This window comes from Heloderma suspectum, chromosome 1 (assembly GCF_057233095.1).
Source record: "Heloderma suspectum isolate Gila_16-S chromosome 1, 16-S_ref, whole genome shotgun sequence".
Lineage (NCBI taxonomy): Eukaryota > Metazoa > Chordata > Lepidosauria > Squamata > Helodermatidae > Heloderma > Heloderma suspectum.
In genome coordinates this window covers 174,514,366-174,534,168 of record NC_139458.1, presented here as the reverse complement: position 1 = coordinate 174,534,168, position 19,803 = coordinate 174,514,366, and the positions used below count along the sequence as shown (strand labels likewise).

At 43.9% G+C, this 19,803-nt stretch overlaps 1 protein-coding gene across 4 annotated transcripts in view; it reads right to left on the bottom strand.

Annotated features, from left to right (window-relative positions):
• Positions 1-18,798, bottom strand: part of FMNL2 (formin like 2) — a 274,316-nt gene extending 255,518 nt beyond the window's left edge. For all 4 annotated transcript variants that reach the window (XM_084810848.1, XM_084810856.1, XM_084810840.1 and 1 more), the window contains exon 1: positions 18,034-18,798. In XM_084810848.1, coding sequence (XP_084666974.1) covers positions 18,034-18,150 — 117 coding nt within the window. In that variant the 5' untranslated portion in view covers positions 18,151-18,798. The remainder of the gene's footprint in view (positions 1-18,033) is intronic.
• Between the last annotated feature and the right edge of the window lie 1,005 nt (positions 18,799-19,803).

The window sequence follows — 19,803 nt, the reverse complement described above, 5'->3', positions numbered from 1 at the left end:
TACTCATCAGAATTGGAGAAGGTGAGGATGCTCTCCTGTTCTCCCAGAATTAGGAGATAGAAATGCCCTTGTATGCAGGCAATGATTGTGGTCATGCTAACGCTGCCATTACTCAGGTAATTTGCTAACATTCTTGCTAATCTTTATTTCTTCCTCCTATTGGGTGCTTTATTAGCTACTCATAGTTAAGAACAAGTTCTGTTTATTTGTTTCCTAGCTTTAAATCTCATTTTAGTCCCCATACCAAACTCCCACATGGACTACATCGGCCATATTACAAATGAGAAAGACAGCAACAGGAACAAGGGACTGCCTTACACCCAGTCAGACTATTGGTCCATTTAGCTTAGTGACTGGCACTTGCTCTCCAGGGTTTCTCAGGCAGGTCTTTCCCAGCCATGCCTGGAGATGCCAGGGATAGAGTGCTATCTGGATAATGGGGATGTTACTACCTTAACAAAGGGCCAAACTAGTCCTGATGACAGCAGACTCATGCATAGGTATATGTCTGCCACTGAAACCCTATAAATCGATCCTGGAATGTCTTATGATTATGATTGTTTGTTTCTGAGATTGTTTGTTTGAAGTTGTATAAGATATATGTTTCTTTTGTGTATATTGTCTGTTCATGTGTTTTTTATGTAAATGGTTTTTAATCTCTATATATTGTATTTTAATGTTTTTTAATTTTTGTAAACTGCCCAGACAGCTCCAGCTATTGGGCAGTATAGAAATGTAATTAATAATAATAATAATAATAATAATAATAATAAATGGGGAGGGGGTATTTTTAAAGCACACGGGCAGGTGAGAGGAGACCACCATCTGATAAGCTCCTCTGAAGCTTGTTTGAATCTGTTTTTCTCCCAAAGGGACTCTGGGGCTGGAAATAACCCCTGCCAGGAAACAATCTGCTAAAAATAAAAGCTACTTCAGGTGTGAAAGTATGGAGGGACTCATCCTTCACTCCCCACCTACAATTTATAGGAAATCAGCCAGACACATGTTAGTTCCTTCCATTATCACATCTTGGAGTGCCCTAAGATTTCTTTACATACATGTTATCAGTGCTAAATGATGATCCTCTCTGTTGGACAATTCACACTCAAGAGTGCCTCCAGTGTCCATTTAGCTCTTATTGACTGGCTTCATTGTGTAAATGACCGTAAATCCAACCAAATGGTTTTATTAACTTCTGACATCAGTTTGTGCCAGAGCAACAACCTAAATGGGGATACTGTCACAAATGGAAAGTAATTTTCTTGACAGGGCTTTCCAACAGTAAACACCAGTTTATAGCTGGAATTATTGCTGTTGTGCCTCTGCCAGTGTAAAGTCCACACAGATCATTCATGGATTAGGAGTAACTACTTTGGTATGATTGGACAAAACAAAACAAAATGACTAGGATTTTCTCATCTAATACAGAACATTTCATCCTTCCCTCCTGACTGCAAAGGTGTTATCAGACAGCCATTCAAAGTACAAAATGAAAAAAGTGGAAAGTTGAACATATCTTGATAGTAATTAGAAATCAAATGTAATTATTCTAGGAAACAAAAAGGCAAGACTCAATGAACTGTTCTTAATGTAGAAGATACAACATCCCGATTTACTTACTAGTCATTTGGACAAATGCCACTGTTTATCCCAATGCTGACAATGTGGTCTGCATACAACCCATTTATGCTAAATGAGATCATTTACCTGCTATAGAGTGAACCTTGGGACTTTCATGCCCTACTACTGAGCTATGACTTCTGCCTAGCAGTTGAAATAACACAGACTAGCTGACATTCAGCTGTGGATGTGTCTGGTGGTGAAAAGAAAATCCGATGCTGTAAAGAACAATATTGTTTAGGAACCTGGAATGTCAGATCAATGAATCAAGGTAAGCTGGAGGTGGTCAGACATGAGATGGCAAGATTGAACATCGACATCTTGGGAATCAGCGAACTAAAATGGATAAGCATGGGCGAATTTAATTCAGGTGACCATCATATCTACTACTGTGGGCAAGAATCCCTTAGAAGAAATGGAGTAGCACTCATAGTCAACAAAAGAGTGGGAAAAGCAGTACTGGGGTACAATCTCAAAAATGATAGAATGATCTCAGTACGAATCCAAGGCAAACCATTCAACATCACAGTAATTCAAGTCTATGCCCCAACCACTGAGGCCGAAGAAGCTGAGGTTGATCGGTTCTATGAAGACTTACAACACTTTCTAGAACTAACACCAAAAAAAGATGTCCTTTTCATCATAGGGGATTGGAATGCTAAAGTAGGAAGTCAAGAAATCACCGGGATAACAGGCAAGCATGGCCTTGGTGTACAAAATGAAGCAGGACAAAGGCTAATAGAGTTTTGCCAAGAGAACACGCTGATCATAGCAAACACTCTTTTCCAACGGCACAAGAGGCGACTCTACACATGGACATCACCAGATGATCAATATCGAAATCAGACTGATTATGTCCTTTGCAGCCAAAGATGGAGAAGCTCTGTACAGTCAGAAAAAACAAGACCTGGAGCTGACTGTGGCTCAGATCATGACCTTCTTGTTGCAAAATTCCGGCTTAAATTGAAGAACGTAGGAAAAACCACTAAACCATTCAGGTATGACCTAAATCATCACACCCTAGAGTCGGACACGACTGGTTGGGGACACCTTTACCTTTACCTTTTATGAATATACAGTGGAGGTGAGGAATAGATTTAAGGGATTAGACCTGATAGACCTGAGGAACTATGGATGGAGGTCCGTAACATTGTTCAGGAGGCAGCAACTCAATCCATCCCAAAGAAAAAAAAATGCAAGAAAGCAAAGTGGCTGTCTGAGGAGGCTTTACAAGTAGCTGAGGAAAGAAGGGAAGCAAAAAGCAAAAGAGAAAGGGGAAGATATATCCAACTGAATGCAGAGTTCCAGAGAATAGCAAGGAGAGACAAGAAGGCCTTCTTAAATGAACAATGCAAAGAAATCGAGGAAAACAATAGAATGGGAAGGACTAGAGATCTTTTCAAGAAAATCGGAGATCTCAAGGGAACGTTTTGTGCAAAGACGGGCATGATAAAGGACAAAGAAGGCAGGGACCTAACAGAAGCAGATGAGATTAAGAAGAGGTGGAAAGAATACACAGAAGAACTATACAGGAAAGATCTGAATGTCCCTGATAGCCATGAGAGTGCGGCCAGTGAACTTGAGCCGGACATCCTCGAGAGTGAAGTCAAGTGGGCCTTAGGAAGCATTAGTAACAACAAAGCTAGCGGAGATTACAGTATTCCACCTGAGCTACTTAAAATCCTAAAAGATGCTGCTGTTAAAGTGCTGCATTCAATATGCCAACACATTTGGAACACTCAACAGTGGCCACAAGACTGGAAAAGGTCAGTTTACATTCCAATTCCAAAGAAGGGCAATGCCAAAGAGTGTTCAAACTACCGTAGAATTGCGCTCATTTCACATGCCAGCAAGGTGATGCTCAAAATCCTACAAGCCAGGCTTCAGCAGTATGTGAACCGAGAACTACCGGAAGTACAAGCTGGGTTCCGAAGAGGCAGAGGAACTAGAGATCAAATCGCCAACATTCGCTGCATCATGGAGAAAGCAAGAGAAATCCAGAAAAACGTCTATTTCTGCTTAATTGACTACGCTAAAGCCTTTGATTGTGTGGATCACAACAAACTGTGGCAAATTCTGAAAGAGATGGGAGTACCAGACCACCTTACCTGTCTCCTGAGAAACCTGTACGAGGGTCGAGAAGCAACAGTCAGAACCAGACATAGAACAACCGAGTGGTTCAAAATTGGGAAAGGAGTACGACAAGGCTGCATATTATCGCCCTGCTTATTTAACTTATATGCAGAGTACATCATGAGGAATGCCGGGTTGGATGAATCACAGGTCGGAATTAAGAATACCAGGAGAATTATCAACAACCTCAGATACGCAGATAATACCACCCTAATGGCAGAAAGCAAAGAGGATCTAAAGAGCCTCTTGTTGAGGGTGAAAGTGGAGAGTGCAAAAGCTGGTTTGAAACTCAACATTAACAAAACTAAGATCATGGCATCTGGCCCCATCACTTCCTGCCATATAGAAGGGGGAGAAATGGAAGCAGTGACAGATTTTATTTTCTTGGGCTCCAAGATCACCGCAGATGGTGACTGTAGCCATGAAATTAAAAGACGCTTGCTCCTTGGGAGGAAAGCTATGGCAAACCTAGACAGTATACTAAGAAGCAGAGACATCACCTTGTCGATAAAGGTTCATATAATCAAAGCTATGGTTTTCCCAGTAGTAACGTATGGCTGTGAGAGCTGGACTAGAAGGAAGGCTGAGCGCTGAAGAATTGATGCTATCGAACTGTGGTGCTGGAGAAGACTCTTACGAGTCCCCTGGACTGCAAGGAGGTCCAATCAGTCCATCCTAAAGGAAATCAACCCTGACTGTACATTGGAAGGACAGATACTGAAACTGAAGCTCAAATATTTTGGCCACCTAATGCGAAGAGAAAACTCCCTGGAAAAGACCCTGATGCTGAGAAAGACTGATGGCAAAAGGAGAAGGGGACGGCAGAGGATGAGATGGCTAGATAGCATCACGAATGCAATGAATATGAACTTGCGCACGCTTCGGGAGAGAGTGGAGGACAGGAAGGCCTGGCGTGCTATGGTCCATGGGGTCACGAAGAGTCGGACACAACTTAACGACTGAACAACAACAACAACCTATTTGTGGCCAAAAGTCTACATGTGAATGACAGTCATTACAATATTCAGACAGATTAGCAAGCATATTGTATACAGAAACCACTTTTTTTAAAAAATCAAACAATGATGAAAAATTGTTGCTATAGTAATAGCATACTCAATTCATCCCATCAGTTTTGTTGTTGAATTTCATCAGATTGCAGCCACTAACAGGATTAGACGAGTGGGAGAATTCTGAATGGAACAAGTGGGAACATTGTAGAGAAAAGCAAAAACAAAGATCCTAGCCAGATGAGGAATGCTATGCCCTAATTCAGAAACCCGAGGATCCCAGCATTTGTTTTAAAGTTCCCAGTTCTGGTCTGCATGGCTGTGAAATTTAGGAAACAATACAAAGATCATTCATGGCACATACTGGCTGCATTCGGATGTCATATTTCTGGTCCACCAAACCATGGTTTGGTCCTGTATGTTCATGCACTCCTTTCTCCCTACTCCCCTTTCCTCCTCACTGTGCACACATAGCCTCTTTCAGCCTGAAGGCTGAATTCTATTTCTGAAAAGCTGGGAGGGAGGCACATTCCAGTGGTGGGCGGAGCCAAAGGCAAAAAGAGTGGGACCAAAAAGCCATTATCTTTTAGTGTAAAGCTCTTACAGCCAGTAACTAAGGCTTAGGAGAGGCATTTCAACTTTTTAGGGTGGGGAAAAAACTGCACAAAGGCCAGAAACCACCAATTAATCGGTGGTCAGGGGAAAGAGTAGGGCCAGGAGAAAGGGGGTGTGGCCATCTGGAATTGGTCCCTGGGCCTGAGGCTCTGCACCTGTGAGCTAACATAACACTACCTGGTATTATCAAGCCACAGTTTTCAGTTATGACTGAACTTTGTGCTTTGAGTGAGCCCTGCAAGCCAAAATCAAACTGTGGTTTGCAGTCCTGGCTTGTAGGGCTCACTCAAACCATTTCATAACTACTCAGGCATAACAGAAAACTGTGGCTTGATCAAACCAGGAAGTGTTCTACTAAACCTGGTGAACAAAGAAAGGAGGAAAGGGGAAAGGGAGAAGTGACTGTATGAACACAGCTCATTCTCAATCTTCCAAACCATGATCTGGAGAATCATGGACATGACTTTTCAATGCAACCATAGGGCATCATGGTTTGGAGGACCAGAAATGAGTAATCATAAACCTTAAGCTTACATACTCTTTCCTCCAGACACAAGGGGAGAAGATTAGAAGCTTCTGCTTCTAACTAGTGGCAAACCATAGTTTGCCATAGCATCTGAATACTACAAACTATGGTCTGCTCAAATCACAGTTTGGCCGCAACCCAGAATCAGATCAGAAGCTCAGTGGTAAGTCTCTCACTCCCAGCGGGGCTGTTTGCACAACACGACAGCCCATCATGAGTTATTTAACTCACTGTGAGGCTGCAGCGTATGGTGTGTTTCAGGGTTATGTGAGAGTTGTTTAACCCTCGCATAACCCATGTTTGCTGGGTTTGCATGACACAAAAAACCCCAAGCAGGGATTGCATATTCCACTTAGCCCTACGACAAGCCACCATGACATGTCGTCTGAACCTGGTTATAAAGTCAACACTTATACCACAAAGGCAGAATCCAACTGGCTGAAATAAAAGAAAATTCAGTCCCTGGGGAACAGTGGGAGCAATGCAAAGAGAGAGAGAGAGAGAGAGAAAGAAAGAAAACAGGAACAATGACTCCATAAAGATTTACTGCAGCAGTACACAATTCACAGTATTTTTTTCAACTTTTCAGTATAAAGCTTAATACAGGAAACTAATTCTTACAAGTAATTCATGTCTTTAAAAAAGTTATACATTCACTCCGTGGCTTCTCAAATTATGTTCTGCAGGGATGGGGAAGCTATGGCCCTCTATATGTTGTTGGACTCCAACTCCCATCAGTCCCAGCCAACATAGCCAATAGTCAAGGATGATGGGGCTTGTGGCCCTCCAGACGTTTTGGCCTACATGTTGCCCACCCCTGATGTACAGCTTCTAGAGTAAACTACAAAAATTAAAGTAGTATTAAATATTAACTACAGTATAAATGCAGAGCTGCATATGTTTGTTTTTTTAAAAAAAAATCAGGATGCATATAAGTGTGTACTTCTGGAAAGAAAATCTTTTCTTCACACACTGTTTAAGTTATCACAAGTAAAACAAAAAGGTCAGAATACACAATTAGCTTGTAATGGCTCCAAGTCAAATAAATGTGTATCAACAAATACTACTTAATTATTACCTTTACAATTAAGAAATGCTTCTGTCCTTTCAGTGTGGGAAAGCTATCTCAAGCCATTTTCCCACAAGATACAGTGTTTGGGGAAATCCTTTTCACTTCTACAATCCCTCAATGTATAGTTAAAGTCAAACTTTACATTACCTGGCAGACTCATAACAATATCTCGAATTTTTTAAAAGCAGGCACAAGAAGCTGCAAGTTTGGTTGGAACAACAGAAGGAAGGAAGGATGTGCTTAATTCCTTCCCCTCCAAACGTTTTTCTGTTCAAGATCACACAGATACGCCACCTTTATCTGTGCGATCTGAAATGAGAAGGTAACTGAAAAGGTAAGTGAAAACCTTTGGTTTCGTGTGTCCAGTGCTTAAGCCCTCATGAATCAGCATAGACTGACCTGCCTGAACAAATCAGCATAGACTGACCTGTCTGAACAAATCAGCTGGTCCCCAAAGCTCATGATTTTATTCTAAACTTCTGTCAAAACACATATTCCAAAAGGAATGATTTGTGATGTATGGATTCATCCTTCCTAATGTTGGCACCATAAAATAATCCTTTTCATTGGGATCTTTTTAAAGCCAAGCATGTTACTTTCTTCCAAGCTATTCTGAGCTCACTGAAGGCAAGAGAAAGTGATGCATGCAGCTTGACAGAATGGGTTCAAACCTTCAACTGTAAAGACCCCGTAAATTAAGTCAGTTATTTGGTATGGAAATATGCTACCTAAATATACATACACACACAAACACATTAGCCTATACATTTGAAATTAGCATTCATTTTACAGCTGTAGTGTAAAAGCAACCAAACTATGAAGTTTTAATTTCAGATGCTTCAATAAAAATGCTGCCAGTACACATGATAATTATATTTACAAGCCTATTTATGTAAGTTTAAACAAACAAACAAAAATACAAGTTTAGGTGCAAGGTGCAGCACCATCCTAACCATATCTACTCTAAAGTAAAACACATCACTTTCAATGAGTTTTCCTCCTCATGAAATATGCTACGGATTACAGCTTAGCTTGAACATAAGAACATAAGAAGAGCAATGCTGGATCAGACAATGGGTCCATCTAGTCCAGCATTCAGTTCACACAGTAGCCAATCAGCTGTCAACTGGACCCACAAGCAGGACATGAGCGAAACAGCACCCTCCCACCCATGTTCCCTAGCAACTGGTGTACACAGGCACACTGCCTGTGACACTGGAGGTAGCATCTAGCCATCAGGGCTAGTAGCCATTAATAGCCTTCTCCTCCTGCAGATTTGTTCAATCCCCTTTTAAAGCCATCCAAATTGGTGGTGTTTCTGCCATCCAGCTTTAAGAACATAAGAGGAGCCATGCGGGATCAGACTAAGGGTCCATCTAGTCCAGCATTCTGTTCACACAGTGGCCAACCAGCTGTTGACAGGAGACCCGCAAGCAGGACATGAGTGCAACAGCATCCTCCCACCCATGTATACAGGCTTACTGCCTCTAATTACTGGAGGTAGCACAGAGGCATCAGGACTAGTAGGTATTGATAGAGGCTTCACTTTATTCCAGCATAATTGATCGAACTGACAACCAAAAAGAACTGCATGTTAGGGAATTAAAACCACCTTCCTAGGGAAAATAGGAATGCGTACTTTAAAAAAAGAAAGAACACTAGTGCTGTCCAGTACTGATAAGCCAGAGGGATCCCACCAACACCACAAGGCTTTGCTTGTGTGTCATTGCCCTATATCTCTTGAATACATGGGGTCCCCAATGACCTCAATGGATGTAACTGATCTGACCCATGGATTCGGTATGCTGGCAACACTGCAGACAACCAGAAGCAGATATGATGGGCCAAAATGGAGTCTGTAACCCAGGCAGGCAGCAAAAGCCAGTGCCACTGTTCCTTTGGTTGAAGGGCATACTGGCAAAGCAAGGCAGAGAACAAATCAGGAGACATACTATGCATGGTCACAAAAAGCCAAATACAACAGTAGTTGGTGCTCTCCTGTTTGCAACTTAAAGCCAGTGAGGAACCATTACCAATTGGCAGGGAGGTAAGGCTGCAGAGGAACTGCAGTCCCTGTAGGTTAGTCCAGACGTGTTGGACTACAGCTCCAATCATCCCAAGCCAATGGGTCACCATGCTCCCTGGGGGTGGCAGGAGTTGCAGTCCAACACAACTGGAGGGCACAGGTTGGGGAAGGCTGCTGTTGATGGGTTGAAGGCCTTGACTAACAGGTGGAAAATAGCAGGGAGCACCCAGCAGTAGTCCAGCATCAGGACCTGGGACAGCACACTGTGGGAGCTAGAAGGCAAGATTAAGGTTAACCAGCAGGGCCCAGTCCAGGGATCAGGTTACCTGGGTCTGACTCCTACTCACAACTAAAATATTCCTGCAGGTAGGTATGTGTTTTAAAGCCCCACTTCCCTCTCCCTGGAGTAGATCACTTGATCCAAAGGTAGTAGAGGACTTCCTACCTCACCAACAGCCACTGGATAAACTTCTGGTAGGGAGGCAAGGAAGCCATCTGGAAGCCCACCATGCCAACAGGTTGCTTGACTGTGAGAGCAGAAAATGAACTTGGAGCTACATAGCGGATGGTGGTCATAGCACTGACTCTTCTGGATTACCCAACTACCCATTTGTCAAGGTTCCCTTTATGACCTGGATCCCCTGAGCAATTCCTTAAGGATCTTTTGCCTCCTTAGGAGTCCCACCTTCCTTCCCCTTTCCAGTAACGTGGAGTTTAGGTTGTAGACGTGGGGTGACTGACACTCTAGACACAAGTTTAACCACAACAGTTTACTGGTCAATTTAAAGCTAGCAAATCACAACTAAAGGTATTTACACACAACAGAGCTGAGTAATACAAAACACATTAACCAAAAGTACTGTTTCAAATCTGAAGAAATGAAACTTAACTAGGGAACTGAAACAGAAACTTAACTGGAGAAATGGAACTACTCTTCTCAAGGTTACCCCCTCCCAACAGAAACTCCAGGCCTCTGAGTCTGACCTTTTCTTTTGCCTCTGTAGGCCTCAAACCTTCACACCATATCAGAAGGACTATGAAAGTGTTTATACTTTACTCTGAAATGTCTGCAGTTCACTCTGCCAAACAGCAACTTTCATGGTGCAGGAAGTAGGAAACTGGTTCATAGGCTTGTAGGTCCAAGTCATATAGCACCCAAAACTATGTATGAAAAGCAATGCACGAGCTAATCCGCTGTATCCATTAAATTAAATGAGGTAGCTGTTCTGGAAAGGGGACATGAATACATCAACACTCCCAGTCCTTGAACTGATCATTTAATTGGGACACTGATTTCTGAACAGCAGCAAAATTCTAGTTTCCCCACAGATACTAAATAAGCATCTTCATATGCTTGCAGTAAGATGTCAGAATAAGGGCCGAAACAGACATTTCTTTAAATCCATATCTAGCAACTACATCTTTTTTCATGTTTACTCTAGAATAGGTACACGGGGTGCTCTGAATCAGGACCCTATCATGGGGTAGAGGTACTTTTAAGATCTATATTGGAGCCTCTATGCCTACTCTAGAATACAAATGAAAACAAGACACAGCTGTTAGATACAGATTTAAAATGTCTATTTTGGCCCCAAGAACAGAATGGTTTAAAACACACACACGTACACACACTAAAACAGAGTGGGGAGGCCATGGATTCCATTTTTACAAAACAAATAACAGTGGTACACATCAACATCTAACACATATTTTATTCCTTCTCCAAAACGTATTGTGCTACATCCTTCTGAAGCCTCACATAGAACAGCCATTTGCCCAATCAAACAACATGGCTGAAGGGTAAACGGATGTTTCCTGTTAGAATCACCACAAGTGTGTGAGCCAAGGATCAAATTATGTCAGCAACAGCTCATTAGGCTACAATCCTGTCTGTAGCCTCGGCCCTGGCTCCCTCCTTTTGCCCATGTGTCCTCCTCCATAAACATGAAATGCTATTAACAACAGAGAAAAAGACCACCCTGCTGGAAGCACTGCAGCTTCAGCTCTGTCCTCTGAGGTCCCAGCCAGTCTTCTTTACGCACAAAGCAGAGGAAGCGAGGAAAGATTCAGGCATCCTCTTTCTCCCAACTTTCAACTTCAACGTGCAAACAAAAAAAGAGGAAAGGGGAAGAGAAGAGCCAATACCTGCAACCTCATAACATCTACTGATGCTTTGAGATTCTGGCTGCATGTATTCTTGACTCACACACACAAGATTGGCAGAGTACACATAAGCCACATTCACATGTAATGCTAAATCAAAAATTTATGCGCAAGCAGGGTGCATCTGTGTGCATGCATCCCGTTTGCTCCTTCACAGGCAAAACTAACCAGGTAGCCACAATTAACCATAACTTCCTGTTACTTGCAGATCAGGAACCATGGCTAATGTTTCCAAAACAAGGCAGGATTCGTAAACCAACATTAAACTAGTCTTTTAACTTGCCTGCTTACTAAACTTGGATTTTTGGCTTAGCATTATGTGCAATGCAGCCACATACTGTTGACATTACACACACACACCACAGCCATTCCCAGCTCCTATCTTTAATATGTAAAAATGAACAATTTAAGTCCAAAGCAGCCTTTAGTTCAGGGAAGGGCAACTTGTAGCCCTCCACAAGTTGTTAGACTGCAACACTCATCAGCGCCGACATAAGATGCCCATCCCTGCTATAGTTAGACTGTTCCTGCTGAAATCAATGGGGATGTCTGGATGATTGCATAGGGAGAAGACATCATCGTGCCTTCTCCCCACACACCCGCTGCGCGCGCAACCACCATATGCATAATTCCACACACTGTAGCACAAGCTGGCACGTTGTTCAAACCTGGCATGTGGCATATCGTGGGTTGTAGGGTGCGTACAAAGCCACCTCCAGTGTGTTCAGACAACACACCAACCTGCACCGCTGCATGAGGAATTATGCCAATGGTGGTCACACATGCAGCACGCATGAGGGTTTGGGGAGAAGCCACGATGGCTTCTTCCCCCTATGCAATCATCCAAAGCTGGTGAATGTGTCTCACACGCTTAGCAGTGTGGCTCAGCCTCACTGATGGTGCCTTATGTCTATGAAAAAACAGCAAAACAAAAAGAGGACTTTCCATATACTATATATGGTTGGTGAATTGTGTTTAACTTGGCAGATCACAAACTTGCACAAGCCTGATACACAGTCACTACATTTTTATTACTTTTCTGAGACACCTGGCAGAACCTACAGTAATGAAATCAGGAAGGATGAGGAACACTGTTCTATGTGTAAATCTCACCAATTCCAATGAGGTACAGTATGTCTAGCTAAGGCATAGCTCAACACAGATGCAGAATGAGCATGTTTTACTGCACATTCCACAGATACCCTGTTTGCGTCGTGATTAATTTCTAAAATGAAATGTATGGGTCAGAGACTAAACTGGAAGCTCTCTTTCAGATGTCTAGAGACCTGATGGTGATGGAATATCACTCTGCACATTCTCAAATGCTTCCTTCTTTATTATGGGTCAAAATGGCCTAGAGCAGCCTTCCCCAACCTGGCACCCTCCAGATGTGTTGGACTGCAAGTCCCATAATTCCCAGCTGGCATGGTCATGCTGGCTGGGAAATATGGGAGCTGCAGTCCAACACATCTGAAAGAAGCCAGATTGGGGAAGATTGGTCTGCAGAGTAGGCACTAAAAACTAATTCTGGAGCTAAGCCCTAGTGAAGCCTAGCTCAAATGAAGCCCTGTGTGCACTCAACAGGTTTGTAATAGTTTCTGAAAATGGCAATTTGCAGACTCCTAGATCATTCTACGAAACTTTAAAAAGTAAAAAAAAAACAGGGCTAAAGAAAGAAAATAACTAGATCAAAAGATCTACTGGAAGCAGAACCGGTGTATAACAGGTGGTTCAAAAATTTGGAAGTTGACAATAAAAATAATTTAATAATTGGAATGAATGTATAATTAAAAAATGTGTCAAAACATGCCAAAATTTCACTCTGAAATAGCTACAATTCTCTTCCTTTTGTCAATGGAAATAAAGATTTTGGAGCAGTTGGCATCTTCCACTGGTTTCTTTGAAATTCTATAACAATAAAAAGAAGAAAGCAGGATTTTGCTGCTGCTGCTACTTTCTGGCTTCAAACACAACTTAATTTAGTCTGAAAGGAAGAGGACTTCCGCAGGTATCATTAACAGGAAAAGATACAAACAACATCTCCTGGGAAAGAGTAAGGGAGCAATCCTATGGCCGCTAGTCAGCAGCTAGACGGCCATAGGATACATCGGTTCCCTGAGAATGGCCCCGTGCTCGTAAGAGCAGCACAGAGCAGCATAAAAGGGGCATTCCCGGGGGCAGGGTGAGGAGGGTGGAAATGCTGGTACGACACATCCTAGGTGTCGTCCGGACACTGCCACCCCCTCTCCGACTGCCCGTGGCTAGACAGCCGAAATCGGCTGTCTAGCCGCCAATACAGGGCAGAAGAAGCGCAGAGGAGACAATCTCCTCCGTGCTTCTCCTGACCTGCATTGGATAGGCAGTCGCCTCCGAGTTTGGAGGCGGCTGCCTATCCCCATAGGATTGCACCCTAAATGAATGTTAATTCTCAGATACAAATATGAAAAGTAAAAGGTCCACATGAATCTGCCCAGGGGATCTGGGATAGTGCTATAATGATTTTTCAATTTAGATCCTCTAACTTTTCTTACTGTCCAGACTAGCGCTTTGGCATATCATATATAGTACAGAAAAACAAAAATAAATTGGACTACTGGATAGCTTCACGGTCATTCATTTTTCTAAAGCTCACCCACAAGGTTTACATTGTCAAAGGAGATTAAAACCACATAGATTAAAACCCTAAAAATACAATATAATAGCATAATGTAAAACTATTAACATACGAAAATATAAAACAATTTTTACCAAAAAAAAAAATCCTAGGATCTGATAAAAAGGCTTATCATATGCAGCCAAATTCTGAGAATAGAGGAAAGTCTTAACCTGGTGCCACAAAGACATTGGTGCAAGGCGGACTTCATAGGGGAGAGAATTCCACAATCAGGGAGCCGCTACCAAGAAGGTTCTCTTCACACTGTATGTCTGTACTATACCACTCAGAACTGGCAGCTCTATTTCCTTATTCGAAAATGCGTATTAGTGTAAAATCTTTCTTAAGCCAACCAAAATATCATAAAAGTGTGCACACTTTCAAGTTCTTTGGATCTCTTCATCAGGCAAGATGCTTTTCTTGAAAGCTGGCACATTTTTTTTGCAATTTTTTAGTTGTGTAACAGCTTTATTAGACCTAATAGGATTTTGGAATTTGTTTTGTTAGGATAGCGCACAGTGATTCTCTTTACTGGTAAGCTGACGCCAGCTCTAAGCACAAGTTGAACAGGATATGCGATAGCACTCAGATTATGAGATGGACCAGTCACCCACACAGACCGAATAAGAAACATTTCTATTAGTAACAGGACTTCTAACACTCCTGTTCTAGATAAATATGCCCTGATAAAGCAATATTTTCTGAACACACACCCACACAGAAAAATCCTGCACAGGACAGCTTCCCCATATATTCAAAGCAATGCCACGGAATTTGTGCAACTACGTCACAATTCCTACTTGACCAGCAGTGAAATGCCGCAGATTTCATACCACCACCATGCCGGTTCTCAGCAAGGCCAGGCACCAGGAAGAAAGAAGAAGAGTTAACTGGTATTAGCATGGGAGTTGAGGGAGAGGGGGATGGAGAAATGAAACTGGAGACAGGTCATGGGTGCATCCCCAGAATATTAATGTAACTGATTAACTGTCTGGTATATCAGTGCTTCCCTAAAGAAGTTTATTCACGTGATAGTCAGTGTAATCAGAACATATCTCACTCCTTCAAGGTGCTGGTCTTACTCTTTAGAGCCCTACACAGTTTAGGATGCAGATATCTGTTGGACCACCTTCTCCCATATTAATCCACCCACCCATTCAGATTATCATCTGAGTCCTTTCTTCGAATGCCTTTCCTGTCTGCACTGCAACAGGTGGTGACTGGACAGAGATGGCTCCTTGCCTTTGGAAGGCCCTCTCCAGGTAGGCCCACCCAGAGCAGCCATTACTATAGTTTAGGCCCCAGGCAAAAGAGCTTCTGTTTTCCCAGACTTTTAAAAAGTCCCAAATGTTACCATTTTTAGCTTAGAGCAATTTGATTTTACTGTTTACTTGAATGGACCATCGCCTTTTTTAAGCTTGCTTTAGGTGTGTATGCCTTTTTGTTGCTGTTAATAATAATATCAACAACATCATTTTTTATTATTAACATTATACTTTTTTTCATACTACTTTGTTTGCTGTCCTTGAATGCATACTGAAGGCACATGATGTAATTAAAAATTATGTAAATAAACAAAATTTTCACTAGGAGAATCCACTGTCCTCCTTCACAGAATTCCATGCAGATTAAAAAGGACAGTTTTATTATTCCAGTACTGCATTCACTGTTAACTGTTGATTTTATGATACTATATTGAACTTTTGCGCTCACGCTGAAAACTGTAAGGGTGCAATCCTGTGCATGTTTAGACGGACAAAAGTCCTACAACTCTCAGCGTTCCCCAGCTAGCATCCTGGGGTTGTAGGACATTTTTCTGTCTAAACATGCACAGGATTGCACCTTTACAAACTTGTCTGCATAGCTAATAATTATGTAGAAACCTCTAACTTCTTTTTAGGTGGCCCCATTTCACTTCTGAATAGATAGGCACTCAGCCACCCAAGTTCACTATTAGAGGGAATTATGCTGTCAGGAACAGTCACTTGGGTGGAAGTCAATACAAGTATTCAGATCAGATAAGGGAAGAACCATGGAGGCAGCAAAAACTACCCTTGTGCAGACATGTATAGGGGAATACTGCTATATTAACACATTAAAGGCACAATCCTATGCATGTTTAGACAGAAAAAGTCCTACAACTCCCAGCATGGCTGGCTAGGGCATGCTGGTGGTTGTAAGACTTTTTTTTCTGTCTAAACATGCATAGTATTGCACCCTAAGGAATAAATAACCTACTTATGCATCAAGGCTGTAAACTGAGATTAGCTTCTAGAACAGTGAAAGAAAATATCAGTATTAAGACAGGGTGAGGTTACTTGTCAAGCACATGACAAAACTGAAATGATCTCACTACTGCTTTCACTTAATGAAATAATTATTTGTTACATGCTTAATTACTGCCTTTTTTGCATATTGTATTACTTAAGGCCCCATCTAGCAGGATACAATTGCAAAATTAAGAGTGCTGCAAGTACAAACGAAGAGAAAATGCAATCCTGTCTGGTTCCTTCAAGGCACATTATTGCTTTTGGCTGGATGATGCACTCACATTTGACCCCCCAAAAGTGTTATTGCTATTGCTGATTTCCATAATAAATTATGCCAAAGGTTAAGCAACAAGAACTGATACATTGCTATTGATGGCAAAGCCCATGCTGTCTCAAAACAACTTACACAGCACTTTTAAAAATCATTCCTCAGTTCTTGAAAACATGCAGACTGATTCCTAAAGCCATTTAAAAGAACCTTCACCATTACTGCAAAACTACGAACACTTCCATCTTTAAATAATAGTCCACATGCTGCTTGTGTATTATATGTATCTCCTTAAATTTATGGGCATGATCTGCATAGTTTTTGTACCCTCCAAGCTAAATCCACAGACAGTACCACCAGAAACTGGCACTACCAATGAACTGGTTTCTTTGATTTTTTATTAAATACTGAGAGCCATTAGAACACACAAGGGAGGTGGGGCAGAATCATTCTATTAAAAGCTATTTAGGACCAAATGTATCTATCACAGGAGGAAATGATCATACTGCCAAAATCCTATTCATTTACCTTACACTACCTATTAAGAATTTGGATCAAATTAGAAAGAGATCACCATCTGGCTCCTTTGTGCCAAATTCCATGAAAGCATAGTTAAAGTCCCAAAGTGTCTTCATCGCACAGAAACTAATGTTTGCAGCTTGCCTTGAAAACTAACTAGACACAGCTGCAATGAGGTGGGTTTTATTAAATCATTTAAGAAATAAAGACAAGGAAGGGCCAAAATTTGCTTCCAGGCCGCCAAACCAATCAAATTGCTAGTCCAAGTTGCAATCCTATGTACATTTACTTGAGGATCAAGTAAACTGAAATCAGTGGGGGCTTACTTCCGAGTAAGTCAGCGCAGAGGATCGGGCTGCAAAAGCCCCTGGTGTGGAGAAAATGCCCATTTTCAAGCCTCCCTCGGCCCGATCAGGTTTAACAACAAAAAGACGACCATCACCACCAAAAACGTGCAAGCTTTCAACTTTGATTCAAAGGCAGTAATTTTTCCGGCCTCTCCAGGCTTCCCAACAGTTCTTCCCTCCTCCCGCACCCATAGTTGCAAATGAGATGCAGATCTCTGTTTAGAACGGACCACTAGAAGCAACTGAATGACCGCCTGCCCAGCAATAACTTTTAACTGCGGAGCCTGAATCTCCCCGGGATCACACAACGCAGTTGCAAACCGCACAGGGACCGCGTCTTTCGTTTTACTACGGGGTGGGGACAATTGGTTTTACGAAGCGAAGCCCATTCTCCGCGGCTCCTTTTCACACCCATCAACACAGGAGTCGCGACAGAGCCACTGCCCCTGCCGCACACGCCATCGGCCAGTTGCCCCGTTCCCTTCAAACAATGGATCAGCTGCTTCCCAGGCAGTTGGGCTCCCTCCGTCCAACTCCGAGCCGCAGGCGCCCGTCCCCCCCGGAAAGAACAAACGAATCGGAGCTGAAGAGCTCGACGGGATGAAAGAGTCCGGAACCTTTTTCTTTCCCTCTCAATCATGCCCTTTTACGCCCCATTCCGAGCATGGTTGAGGAGGAAAGAAAAGAGAAAGAAGGGGGGGCGACCGAGGCAAGTCCCCTCCTCCCCCCCCCCTTTCCGTCTCCGTTGGATTGTCTGAGCCACGCTTGCCCGGGATGGGGGAGAAGGCAAACACGCCCGGTCCCTACTCACCAAAACGACGGCGAACCTCTCCTCCAGTTCCCCCGGCTCGGGCATCGGCAGCTTGAGCGGCATGTTGTGCGCCCTGAAGTCCGTCTGCTGAGAGTCCATGCTCCCCGCATTGCCCATGGCGATGGCCCTTCCTCGGGGAAGGGGGGCGTGCGAGATCCGTCCCCCTCTCTCTCGCGGGCAGGGATTCCGCGCCGCAGCGCCGCCGCCACCAGCGCCACACGCCGTGGGGTCGCTCGCCGCTCCGTTATTCCTTTCCCTCCCGCCCCTCTTCTCCGCACAGGGCCCCCCCGGCCGCCGCCAGCCCGACTCACCGCCCCCCCAACACACACTGAGGCACAGCCCCCCCAAGCTGCACACCGGCGAGGCGAGGCGAGGCGGAGGCGCCCAGCTCGAGATCTCCCTCTAGGACTGGCCGTGGAAGTGCTCTCCTTCCAGCGTCATGCTCTCGCTCTGCCTCCTCCCCGGCACAATCGGGCTGCCTTTCTTCGAGGTGCTAACGGGGGACGCGGGATCTTAGCTCCTGCATGCTGCACGGCCGCCACGCCGAGCAGTCCTGACTAGGAGATGCATGGCTGGGGCGGAGCGGTCGTCCTCCTCCTCCTCGCCTGTCGCCTCTTGACGCTCGGCTGCAGCGAGCGCCGGGTTCGCTGCCTCCACCACGCGCGGCGCCTACAAAGCGCAACGAACCAGACGGACAAACGCGCACCGCAGCACAAAGCCCCCTCTCCACAGATACCTCCTACGGACCTTATCCACGCCCCCGCCCCGGGGACAGCTGGGAATCGTAGTCCTTCCCAGTGGTCCTCATGCACCAACATGCAAAGCCCCATCAGTGGCGACGCAACGTACCGGGCGGTGGAAAGAAAACTTTATTTAAAAAAAAAGAAAAGAAAAAAAAAAACGGAAAATCCTAATTCTACCACTTACTGGTGGAAACGTCACGTGCTTGTTTTGCATGAATAAAGGTATCATACGGGATCACGGTGGACATCGTTGTCCACAGCTGAATCCACAGCTGCAGAATCTGCCCTTTCCACAAAGTCTGGTGATGTGCCCTCCCAAAGGATTTTTGAACTGTGGTCTCATGAGAGGGCAACAGATTGGTAGGTGTTCCCCCCCCCCATTTATCCCTGTTGTATTTTTACTGCCAGGGAGGAGGAGAGGTGAGTGTGGGATTTTCTGCCTCGGGTACCAAAATAATTGGGCTGGCCTTGGGTCCTACACGTCTTGGCTTGGGGAAGTGGATACCAGTTCCCGCTCTGCCTCATGCAGCAAAATGTCTTGGGCCAGCCCTGAGAACACATCATTTCTGTACAATTCAGATATTATATTTTAAATGGCATGACCTTATATATTCTTGTTATCACAGTGTCGTTCTTCCAAAACAAAAACAGCTGCTACACCACCTGGACTGGGGAAGGCTTTGCTTTGTTCTCACCTGTCCTTCCCAATGCCAGAAAGTACAGTGCAGGCAAAGCTGCCCCGACCAAGGTGGCAGCTGGAAGTGTGCTCCAGGCACCAACTTGGCCAAGGAATAAGCCACCATCACCACATCCTCCCCAATGAAGGAAAGTCCCTGGCTTCATCTGTCTTCCCCAGAGGGGCAGTGTGCAGTGCATAGGCAGATTCAGCCAGTACCAGCTGAGTCTCCCACCCCTCCCATGCTGAGAATCCTATGTGCATCACTGGTCTGAGTGACATGCGGGGGAATCCCCACTGTTCTCTCTGTGACTGGCCAAGCCACACCTCCTGGAAGAACCCAAAGAAGCA